Source organism: Esox lucius, chromosome 15, assembly GCF_011004845.1.
Source record: "Esox lucius isolate fEsoLuc1 chromosome 15, fEsoLuc1.pri, whole genome shotgun sequence".
NCBI classification, from domain to species: Eukaryota; Metazoa; Chordata; class Actinopteri; order Esociformes; family Esocidae; genus Esox; species Esox lucius.
This window is the reverse complement of record NC_047583.1, coordinates 33,888,294-33,901,326: the sequence shown is the minus strand read 5'-3', so window position 1 is coordinate 33,901,326 and position 13,033 is coordinate 33,888,294. Positions and strand designations below refer to the sequence as shown.

General features: G+C 41.1%; 1 protein-coding gene across 3 annotated transcripts in view; it reads right to left on the bottom strand.

The window, feature by feature from the left end:
• LOC105031273 (protein FAM184A) overlaps nucleotides 1-13,033 on the bottom strand; it is a 249,226-nt gene that overhangs the window by 216,049 nt on the left and 20,144 nt on the right. For all 3 annotated transcript variants that reach the window (XM_020044400.2, XM_013132781.3, XM_029125749.2), the window contains exons 3-4: nucleotides 11,857-11,992; nucleotides 11,197-11,378 (exon numbers count right to left, since the gene is read on the bottom strand). In XM_020044400.2, coding sequence (XP_019899959.2) covers nucleotides 11,197-11,378; nucleotides 11,857-11,992 — 318 coding nt within the window. The remainder of the gene's footprint in view (nucleotides 1-11,196; nucleotides 11,379-11,856; nucleotides 11,993-13,033) is intronic.

Here is a 13,033-nt window from a genome sequence, read left to right as displayed (position 1 = left end):
CACTGTTTACACAAATCATCCCATTTGTATCAGTTTTAAGACCAATATCTATAACATAACCTGTAACATAAAATTCAACATGTATTCCCATTTCTGTGTACATATTTGATACTATTTCACTGACTTCAAATGATAAGGTTATGTAGTCTATTTAAACAGGCCATTCCACACAAAAAAATTTTTTAAGGTTGGCATATAACTTGAGTGCAAACCAATGAGCTGCAGAACTCTGGGATTTTCTTTAGTACAAATATTTCTCATGGAAGAGGGATTAACAGAAAATGGATAGAATCTGGGTGGATTGGGCTCTTTAAAAGAACGCAACTTTGCCTTTTATGTTGTGATGCTAATTTTTTATTCACACTGGCTCTTCTTTATGCATTATTACAGGTGATGTGATTTCTCTACAGTTTGAGAAGGCCCTTTCCAATGAGGCCAAATCGCTGGAATTTGCCAATTTCCAGCTTTCAGTGTCCAGGGTTGATGCATTCCTGTCTCAGAATCTTAGTTCCTACACTGACCTGTGGAACTTCTGCAAGAAGTTACTACTCCTCTCACATGGACAAGCTGAAGTGGAGCGGGGCTTCTCAATCAACAAAGAAGTGGAGACGTGCAACATGTCTGAGGAGACAGTTGTTGTTCAAAGGCTCATCTGTGATCAAGTGAATGTTTGTGGAGGGGTGACACGAGTGCCACTTACAAAAGAGCTAATCAGTTACTGTTCCTCAGCACGGAGTCGTTACCGGGCACACTTGGAAGAGGAAAAAAAGAAGAGAGAGACAGAAGAAAACTCCAAGAAAAGAAAGTATGTCGAAGAGGACCTGAAAGAGCTAAAGCAAAAGAAAAAATCAATTCGAGAAATTTGCACATCTTTGGAGAATGATGCAGATAGAATGGCAGTGCAAGCCGAAAGTTCATGTGGTAGTAAAATGGCCACATTGATCACAGAATCCAATTCTTTGAGGAGACGAGCTAAAGATAAACATAAAGAACTTATTGAGTTGGATGCAGAAATTGAAAACAAGATTGTAGAATTGACAAAATTGTCATGAGGGCTTTTAGTTTCAGAACTTGAAAGTTTACATACCTTTGGTGATTTATTTAGTTTATTTATTTGATTTATTTGCTGAATGTTACTGACTGGGCCTAGTTCCTTTTTTGTTTGAGCAGCACTGTGGCTTTATAGGTTAGTCCAAAGCCGTTTCTCAATTTTTTTTCTCATCCTATGTAAGCATGACTGTTTTCATGCTATTGTTTGTATACTGTTAGTAGTAACTGAACAAAGCACTTTTAAATAAATTTCTGATCCTGATCTTTCCTACAATTGTCTGACTGGATCTTCAATCATTACGTCTATGCATAGATTATTGCATTTATCTGTGTCTGAAATGACATGGAAAACACTAATCTGTCCCTAAACCTTTCCTTGGGGGAGAACCCCTAAACCCACCTCAACAAGGCTATTTGACAGCCACATTAACTTGTGTATTTGTGGGTTTTGTAATGTCCTGGGGCTGTCTTCCGTGTCTTTTTCCAACTGCTAGGGGCCAAAATTTAGAAATTACTTGAAGTACCTTAAAGGCTGAAAGTTCATCCATAATCAACCATGTCAGGGTTCAGCAGGAATCAGGACTTGCTATAAAAGTTTTTTTAAGAAACGGTTAACGCTTCGTCCCTGTGACTTGTCTGGAGCGTGGCTCTTTGTGAGTTGTGCTGTGCTAATGCTTCGCCACATCATTGTGTTGTCGCATTGAACATTTTTCAGTTTTTGGTTGTTGTGGTGAAGTCTTACATTTTCCTTTTAGAGGACTTAAAAAGGTCTTAAAAGTTATTAAATTTGCTGTTACAAAATGTGCAGATACCCTGTCTTTGTTCTTACCTAACTAGCTAAAATAGCCTTGGTTACGCAATGTTGCTAGTACATGTAGAAATGTAACGAGCTATAGTAGGTAGCAAAAGCTATACATCTAGAAAGACTAAGTTTAACTTTTGGTGTTTTCTTACAAAAATAACGATGTATATATTTTGTTTAAATTATTTTGTTTGCCTGAATAAGTATGTTGTTAGTCCAGTAGCTAGAGTGGCTAGCAAGTGTTAGCTAGCACATGCTGTTTTGTCTTTGTTACACACTGTGGCTAGCAAGTTTTGTGCTGTGTTGCTACTGTACTGGATTTAAGGCGATTGTGATTTCTAATTATCTGAACTGCTGTACTTTTTATGTTTGAGGACAATTCTGTGTTCACTTGAATCACACCACTCTATGAGTACATTTAATTTTTTAACAATTTCACTGTTCCACATTTGGCTGATAACGTTTCCACCCCACAGCATAGCTAATGTATATTCCTAACGTTAACAATCTGGTTTTGTTCATGTTTTCTTGCAGATACCTTGACCAGAGCAGAACTGGTTATCTTCACCTAAGAGACCTACTGTTGGTCAATCGTTTTGGCTTTAAAGGTAAATGCATTGTTAGTCACAATGTCTAGTTACTGGGCCAAAAGGAAAATAATACTGAAAAGAGTTGAGAGGGACAAACAGGACATTCACTTGAATCACTATATGCTACAGAAGTTGCATCAATTCCAGAAAACCAGGAAAATGTTGAGCCATCTGTAGACTTCAGAGCTGGTATGTAAAATGTATTCCTGTAATGCTTAATTTCTGATCCTGCCAGTAAACTATACACTTTGTTAGATTTTCAAATTTCTGTTCCCTCTTTCTCAGAACCAGGTTTCTTCCCAGTAATCCAGACTCCACTTCACAGAACTAAGAGTTTTAGTACAAGTTAGTGATGTTATTTGTGATGTTTTTTGTCTTGGAAACTATTGCTTCTATTTAAGATGAGAAATCCTTTTATCTATAACCTGTTTTTCATTAGGGCACTTGACTTTCTGGATAAAAGGTGTCGAGGTGTGTTGTACATTCCATCAGCTTTGCACAGTTAAATTATTGTTTCATTACTGAATATGCAATCTCTGCGGTGAAATTAAAGCTGTTATGTTTGTTCCCCCAGCTTGTCAAGTACTAAGCTTTACACCCCCAGCAGCAAATTTATCCTGGCAGCATATGGGTGAAAACGCTGGAGGTATGCAATACGTTGCGCTAAACTAAGTTTTACATTTAAGTCCAATTCATTAAATGTATGCAATTACTTCAAACATTGTTACGTCAATGATTATCAACAGGAGAAATGTCATCGCTTTGTTATTGGCCCTTGGACGCCCCTGGCATCGCGTGTTCAGCACAAAGTTTTCAGCTATGAAGGTATATTCTAGGCCTACGTCTTATTGTCCAGTGTTTTAACAGTATTGAAAATATTGCCTTTAGTTGTTTTTTTTGTTTTTTTTATGTAGATTTCCAGAGACTCCAGAATGAAAACCAAGCCCTGAGGGAATGCAATGCACAAGCAGGTGAGAACGTGCACTCTTTCTTTTTTCCTTTTTTGTGTGTGTAATGTAGGTTCAGAATTACCATATGCCTTTCATTTGGTAGCTTCGGATGACAGCGGCTCACTTCAAGAGCAGGTGAAGTAGGGACAATGTTGAAGACGTTTGCTCGCACTGGGCAATTAGGTACAACTTGCAAACAACACCTGTGGTTGTTAGTTTAATACCTGTACATGTAGTAGACCTAGATATAAATTTCATAGTTTAGTATTTGAGGGACCACTTTGAGGGACTGACTACTTTATAATTTTTTTCTGGGAACCCCTGTAGTTGCGTAACGCTTTACCTGAAAGGAGCATCTGACCGTGAAGGCAGAAAAAGGCGCCGCACAGCTGAGAGGGACCCACAGCCGACCCCTTAAACCTAGGCTGACTACTGACACCCCAGCATCACTGACAACTGGAACACTTTCTTTATCCTGCAGTCAGTAACATCAAGAAGCCAGAAGTGCCAGACTAGCCTCACCAAATCCACCCTGTTCACTGTGGAAATTACTTTTTTATGTGTATTTTAACTTTAGTATTGGCTTATTTCATTCCGTCAGTGCTTAATGATTCTATTATAGTTTGTAAATCCTATTTCATACCTGTTACTTGATACTGCACATTAACTAGTACCAAAATTCTACTTTCATTCCGTCAGTGTGCTTAACTGTTATTCTATTAATAATAGCTTGGAAATACTATTTCATACCTCTGATACTTGATATTGCACATTACCTGGTACCAAATATTCTACTTACTCTGTTTTTAACATGAGCTTTTTTCATTCAGTCATAGTGCTTAACTGATATTCTATTTTTAAATATAGCTTGTAAATCCTTGTGCCACAGGTCATCATTGCAGTTATAAGGGTCTGTTCTACTACTGTTTTTATCATGCTACGCTGATTGGTCCATACCAGGTACATCTCATCTGCTGTCCAGGTAGCTGAGAGAGGAACCTGCGGTCGACGACACACGCTACAGGAGGGCTTCGGTGTTTAAAGGTTAGGCACAGTGAATTGAAGTCACTTTCTACCTGGCCTTTAGCTATAGAACCTTTAGCTAAAACTGGTCATCTTGGAATTCACAAGGGAGAACACACAGATTCTCCTGGCCTGGCTGATAAAGCAGCTAGAAAGAAGGACAACACCTTGGAATATACATCTGACTTTTACGTTCTGTTACACTGGCCTGCTGAAGAAATGGTTCATAACTGACTGTCTGACATTTGGAGGAGCAGAACATTTGTGATGACTTTGGAAGTACATCTAAATAGAACCACGGAGAGGACTTTTCAGTGAATCAAGCAATTGGCATGAGAGGACTTTGTAACAGTGAGAAATTGAAGGATGCATTCAGTAATATGTGTTTACGCACTCCCGTGTCGATGCTGCATATCCCATACTGTCAATATGTCACCTGAAATCATTTCCTTTGACCAATGATTTTAACATAAAAGGTGTTGTTGTACCATGTTATGATTCTGTATAATGAAAACGTGTGATCTTGGAGTTTATACAAAGGTAATGATCTAGAAGAATGTAAATGAAGATCCAGACATTTCAGATTTGTTCCGTTCTCTAATCATTAAGGGTAATGATATTGACTGGGTCATGTTGTTAAATAGTACTGTTTTGTTGCATTCTACATCCTAATGAGTGAACTGTTTAAGGATTGATACCAAGGTTTGACATGGTATCAAGAGGATGGAGTGTTATGGAAATTTTGAACTAAGGTGCATTTGAGAAATGTCTTTCCATTGGCTGATATGTAAATCTGTACTTTGATTGTGACACACGTCTGTATAATATCAGAGGATTATTAGGTATTTGGGCCATGTCCTCCTGCCTAGAAGAAGGATGTATTCTTTGTCGTCCTATACATGTATGAATGAGTTACTAGTTAAAGATGCCGAGAGGGGTCTGGTGTTTGAATAGGAGACATCCTTGACCAGCACAGGTGGATTAGAGGGGTACTCGCAAATCTGTATAACCCTTTAGTGTCTCTGTTGACTATCCATACATTGTGTCTCCTCAGGAGTTGAGAAGGATAAGGTGGGGGGACAGCCCGCCCTTAGGGTAAACTCTTGTGACAAGACAGATGGCAGCATCTTACCACACCCCTTTTTCAATGTAATAAATACAGATTGTTCATGTATGGAGTTAGAGACACCTCAGACGATTATGTTGGTAAGCGGTTGACACGTCTCATATTTGTATAATAGTTAATAAAACTGTTAAAATGTGCCAAGAGAACTTTGTCTCTGTTTCTTACTCCTTTAAGAGTGTCGATACATGGAATTTCCACCTCGGTTTTTGTGAAATGTGGAATTAAAACACCAAATGGAAATTTGTCTGGTTTGATCAATCATTATTTTCGATAATCTGCATGCTATAAATATTAAATATATATATATATATATATATATATATAAAAGCGGCAGATCGCTCGAAAAAAGCATTTGACGCGGAAGGTGGAACGGCGGTGGAACGGCGGTTGGCCCACGGGCCGTACGCAGAACAAAGGCGGTAGGAAGGCGGCTGCCGCTGGCGGTGAGCCGGCAAACGTGTTTGCGATTAAGACATTCTGACGCTTCTACTGACTTTGGAGGACCGCCGCTGGTCCGCCGACTCATTGCTATCTGGGGGAAAACTAATTAACCCAATCTGGCGAAGAAAACCAGTGAGGGTGGATTCAGAGGATTGGCGTTCACTACCACCCTGCTTATTTTTTAAACTCACAAGAATGTTTTACTTCGCAGTTGTGTTTTACTGGTGGTTGTAAACAAAGTCTAACATTTCAGTAAAGCGTAGAGAATGCATTCCAGTAATTTCTATTCAACTTGCCAAGCCATGGAAATGGCTACTGAAAACGTGACAACAGATTAAGACAGTCAGTTACTACAAATCAAGGTAATCGAAAAAAGAGCTTACAGCTAGCAGTACGTTCGGTAATGAGTTGTTTTGTGTTCCAGCTATCTAGCTTGTTGGGTGCTATTGTTACATACAATGCGCTTAATATTGCTTTTTGTAACTACATAACTAACCATAGTAAAACATTATATAGAAATATTTATACACATACATACCTAGCAAATTAACCAGTCTATTGACTGTATTTCTAACAGTTTGCTCGACCAGGCCCCGCCTGGTCTTCGTTGAGCAAGACAAAATATATCATCTGTAAGTTGAACATTTAACTACAGTATGTATGTTAGATTTGTGCGGTTTTTAATTGTATTATAATTTGTATCATTTGCTAATTGCCAGGATTTACCCCATTTTCAATACTGCTGGCGAGGATGAAAAATATATGCTGCATGATAGTTGAATGTGAATTTATATTACCTAAAAAAAAAAAAAGAATAGTCAAAGGAAATAAATCAATAAGTGTTTGGTGGCTGCGTGAAATAGAACATTCCTCATGCACATGTATTAAACAAGATTGGTTTTAGTTTGTCTGGATTGTGGGCTTTGGTGAGGAATAATTTGGCGGGAATAAAACTCCAATGAACACTACCTAGTTATATAAATTGGTTAACACCTTGTAATTGAGTTTAAGTTGTTAATTATAATTTATCTATAGACATTTATTTGTTAAGCGTAGAAGGGGCAAGGCAAAAAGATTTTCACATTTATTGCTTTACTGCATTGGTTTACTGCATATTATAATTGCTAAAACACCACACTTGACTTTTCAGATGCAACTGCAATCCGATACTGGACAAAGGGAGAAACATTGTTCATAAACAACTTGGACAAAGCAGCCAAGAGAAACATCAAACAGCGGACACGGCGCCGCAAGCGACAGGTTTGTTTATAAATATGCAAAAAGAAAAAACACATTTTGAGAATGTGATGACTAATTTTTCTTACAAAATAAATAAGGCCACCTCTAAAATGGGTGTAAATCCCTTTTTATATGAAGGTAAAACAGCAACAAAAGTTTAAATTTTTTTACTTTGCACACTTGGAATTACTTGGAATTACTTTTGTAGTTGTATAAAAAAATGTGTATAGTATAAATAACTTGATATTTGGAATGTTGGAATCTTCAGTTCATTGGTCAGAAAGGGCTATGGCCTGCCAATCAAAGTTATCAGGGGTATATCCACTTGCAAACACTGTGAAACGTACTTCCGCAGACTCATCTCATCTTCATCCGCTTATCCGGTATCGGGCAGCAGCTCCAGCAGGGGACCCCAAAATTTCCCGAGCCGCATTTCCCAGCTCTGACTGGAGGATCCCAAGGCGTTCCCAGGCCAGTGTCGAAATATAATCTCTCCACCTAGTCCTGGGCCTACCTCAAGGTCTCCTCCCAGCTGGACGTGTCTGGAACACCTCCCTAGGGAGACGTCCTGGGGGCATCCTTACCAGATGGCCGAAGCACCTCAACTGGCTCCTTTCGACACAAAGGAGCAGCGGCTCTACTCCGAGTTCCTCACGGATGGCTGAGCTTCTCACCCTATCCCTAAGGGAGAAGTCAGCCACCTTTCTGAGAAAACCCATTTCAGCCGCTTGTACTCGCAATCTTGTTCTTTCGATCATGACCAAGCCTTCATGACCATAGGTGAGGGTAGGAACGAAAATTGACCGGTATATCGAGAGCTTTGCCTTCCGGCTCAGCTCTCTTTCCGTCACAACGGTGTGGTAAAGTGAATGCAATAACGCCCCCACTGCTCCGATTCTCCGGCCAATCTCCCGCTCCCAACCGCTTCGCACTCGGCTGCGAACCGGTCCAGTGAGTGCTGAAGGTCACAGACCGATGATGCCATCAGGACCACATCATCCGCAAAAAGCAGCAATGAGATCCCCAGCCCCCCGAACTGCAACCCCTCCCCACCCCGACTACGCCTCAATATCCTGTCAATAAAAGTTACAAACAGGATCGGTGACAAAGCGCAGCCCTGGCGGAGGCCAACCCTCACCTGGAACGAGTCCGACTTACAACCGAGAACCCGAACACCGCTCTCACTTTGGACGTACAGGGATTGGATAGCCCTCAGAAGGGACCTCCTCACCCCATACTCCCGCAGCACCTCCCACAGTATCTCCCGGGGGACCCGGTCATACGCCTTCTCCAAATCCACAAAACACATGTAGACTGGATTGGCATATTCCCAGGCCCCCTCCAGGATCCTTGCAAGAGTAAAGAGCTGGTCGGTTGTTCCGTGACCAGGACGGAATCCGCATTGTTCCTCTTCAATCTGAGGTTCGACTATCTGCCAGTACCTTTGAGTAGACTTTCCCAGGGAGGCTGAGAAGTGTGATACCCCTGTAATTGGCACACACCCTCTGGTCCCCCTTTTTTAAACAGGGGAACCACCATCCCTGTCCGCCACTCTTTAGGCACTTTCCCTGACTCCCACGCAATGTTGAAGAGGCGTGTCATCCAAGACGTCCCCTCCACACCCAAAGCTTTCAACATTTCTGGACAGATCTCGTCAATCCCCGGAGCTTTGCCACTTTGGAGTTGTTTGACTACCTCAGTGACTTCTGCCATGGAGATTGACGATGCTTCCCCATCAGCCTCCAGCTCTGCCTCCACTATAGAGCACGTGTTAGTGGGATTTAGGAGTTCCTCAAAGTGTTCCTTCCATCGCCCAATTACCTCCTCAGTTGAAGTCAACAGTGTTCCATCCTTACTGTACACAGCTTGGATAGTTCCCCGTTTTCCCCTCCTGAGGTGGCGGACGGTTTTCCAGAAACACCTTGGTGCCAACCGAAAGTCCTTCTCCATGGCTTCCCCAAACTCCTCCCACACCCGCTGTTTTGCCTCTTTCACAGCAGAGGTCGCAGCCCTTCAGGTCTGTCGGTACACTGCAACCGTCTCCGGAGTCCTCCGGGATAACATATCCTGGAAGGCCTCCTTCTTCAGTCAGATGGCTTCCCTGACCACTGGTGTCCACAAGGGTGTTTGAGGGTTACTGCCCCTTGATGCACCTAAGACATTTCCACCACAGCTCCCCGCCGCAGCTTCGGCAATGGAGGCTTTGAACATTGACCACTCAGGTTCAATGCCCCCAACCTCCACAGGGATGCCAGAAAAGCTCGGCCGGAGGTGTGAGTTGAAGATCTTTCGGACGGGGGCCTCCTCCAGACGTTCCCAGTTAACCCGCACTACCCGTTTGGGTTTTCCCGGTCTGTCCAGAGCCTTCCCCCACCCCCTGACCCAACTCACCACCAGACGGTGATCGGTTGACAGCTCCGCCCCTCTCTTTACCCGAGTGTCCAAAACATGCGGTCTCAGATCCGATGACACGATCACAAAATAGATCATCGACCTTCTGCCTAGGGTGCTCTGGTACCACGTACACTTATGAGCATCCTTATGTTCGAACATGGTGTTCGTTATAGATAATCCATGACTAGCACAGAACTCTAAAAACAAACGACCACTCAAGTTCAGATCAGGGAGGCCGTTCCTCCCTATCACACCTCTCCAGGTGTCTCCATCATTGCCCACTTGTGCGTTGAAGACCCCCAGCAGAATTATGGAGTCCCCTACTGGAGCCCCATACAGGACTCCTTTCAGGGTCTCCAAGAAGGCCAAGTACTCTGAACTGCTGTTCGGGGCATATGCACAAACAACAGTCAGAGATTCCCCCCCCCACAACCCGTAGGCGTAGGGAGGCGACTCTCTCATCCACTGGGGAAAACTCCAACATAGCGGCACTCAGCCGGGTGCTTGTGAGGGTTGTGCATGAAATGCAAATTAATTATTTAAAAATCATACAATGTGATTTTCTGGATTTTTATTTTAGATTCCGTCTCTCACAGTTGAAGTGTACCTATGATAAAAATTACAGACTTCTTATCTCTACCCATACCTCTATAAGTATTGAATGTACTTCCAAATGCTTTAGAGACTCCTCAGATGATTATCCTCTAAGCTTTTTACACATTTCTCTATTTGCAAATAAACTGTTAATTGTGCCAAGAGAAATGTGTCTCTGTACTTACTCCTTTAAGAGTGTCTATCGATGGAATTACAATCACATTATACATGAAAATAAGTACTTTTGTAATTATATTACTTATATATAATATTATATTATTACAAAACAAATGTCTATAGTGCCTTGCCATCTTAAACATAAAACAGATTCCGCTACTCCTTAGACATTTTAGAGTATACAATAAAAATTTATATATTTGCATGTCCAGCAGGGGACCCCAAATTTCCCTTTCCCAAGCCACATTTGCCAGCTCTCACTGGAGGATCCCGAGCTGCTGCCCCATGTTGCATGTCAATTTTTCAATGAGATTGTTATTAATCTGAGAAATTGCATAGATTATACATGTTTTTCAGTGGTTGTACAGCAATAACGTATTGAAGTATCAATAATTTACCTGTTGTGTTTAGGCTAGACCATAAACAATTTTATTATGATTATTACATACATCATTGGTGTTACCACAGATAGATACCTTCTTCACTTTATCACTATGTCGCACATTACCAAAACAGACATGCAGCTTTATAATATTACAACCGCTAATACTAGCCAGCAGGATTAAAACAAAGCATTTGTCTGTTTTCGCAACATGTGGGTTGACACCTATTCTGCTGTACTCAACATTTTGACCTTGGCAAATATCACCCAGGATAACACTCTGGGCTTAAACCACTACTTAAGAGTTTTAAGCACAACATAGGCCCCAGAACTACATTAACAGTGCAAAATTGTTCAGGGGACAGAGTCATTTTGCAAGCCACTGTGTATATAATACTGTTCAGCAAAAATAAAGAGAAGTTGAATACCTGCTCTAGGGATAGGACCTGCTGTTTGTGTTGCTCGTCAGTGGTCTGGCTCTGATTGAGCAGCCTTTCCCTCTCCTCATCCAATCGGAGAATCTTCTCTCTCAGACGATTCTGCTCCAAGTCCAAGTCCCTGATGGTGGCCTCATGGCTCATATGGGTGGCCTGTAGAGAGCCTATCTGACCTGGGATGCATATCGACAACAAGCAAATTGTACGTTTATGAAGGGCAAGGACAGAAAGGCAATGTTTTCCAATTAGGGGGTCTGATCTGGATCTGATCTGCTGAAATATCAACTGCTGGCAATACTCTGCCCTCATTTCAGGGTGGTAAGTGGGAGTCCCTTTGGTTGATGCTTGGCAACGTGGGTGGAAGCATTAAGTGTTTGTCACTTTGAGGGATAATATAAATAGCTGGTCAAACAAGCATCTAATAATTGTTATTTGGATAAAAACTATATCTGAGCATGCCCTACTTCACTAAAAATAACTTACTTAACCCTCATTGCTTACCCCTATACCACAAAAACTAACATTTGAAAAACTACAAGCAGCATCACAGTAATTAGCAATACATAACATACTTAAATCAATGCAAAATGACATAAATGAGTGTCCTTCATCCAAACCCTCAAGCTAAATGAAGAAGATTTTATATCTCACTGGCTTTGTGAAGAATCTCAGTAGCCTGCTGCTGCACTCGATCTCGGCTTGCCTCCAGCTCATGCTCAGTGTCCTTCAGCTGCATCACCCAGATCTCCCCATCCTGAATGGCCTCCTCCAGTTGTTTGTGTAAGTTCTGAGACATCATGTCAAGAATAAGGTCAAAATACCACAATGATAATGTATTCAATAATATCAGTGATGTATTCCAGTCACTAAACATCATGTCTTGGTCAAGTCCCTAGTGTTCAAGTAGGAGTTAATTGTATTTAATGAGGCAACTCAGTAATTAATTGTTGACTTTTCACACTGTGGCTCATTGTGAGTATAACTAAATAGTACTAACATTTGCTTTTGAAAGAAATTAAGAGTCCATCTGCATCTGAATATACATTGATTATAAATTCTAACCACTAGACTGCCTCCCCTTAAGTCAAGTCAAGAGTCCTGAACTTGAGTAATACAACATTAAAAATTTTATGTTTCACAGATTTTGTTGTGCCTTCAAATCTTTACTTTGTGTTAATTCTTCAATTATAATTTAGGATAATTTCACACCAAGGACACCAGGTAGTATTCTGTTAAAAGCCCCTCTTTGTTGAATTATTCACACACAAAATGTATATCTTGAAGTTCAGCAACTTATTCTGCTCTCTTAGTCAAGCACAAGATGAACTGCACCTACAGTGGGTATAGAAAGTCACCACCCCCTTTCAGAATGTTCTAAAAAACGTTACAACAGTAACATACCCTAGCGAACATCCCCCTTTTAGAATTGGAATTTTCAAACATGCTGAGGTATAACCAACCACCTTTAAGATTACAAACAAAGCTAATTGGCTTCCATCTGAAATCAGTTTACTTTGACTAGTTCAGAATTGAAGTAGGGACTCCACTGCTTAGTAGTGCAATTCAAAGCAAAGAATCCACTCTGGGCGGAAAGGTACTTTCAAAAACTCTACAAGGTTTGAAAAGGCACAAGCCACAAGATGGATATACAAATATTTAAAAGGCTTTCTCTATCCCTTGGAACACAGTTAAGATCATTATTAAGAAGTGGAAGGCATATGGCACTACCCAGACCCTGCAAAGATCAGTCCGTCCCTCCAAATAGGATGACCGGGCAAGGAGGGGAATAATCATAGAACCTACCAAGAAGCCGATGGTGACTGGCAAA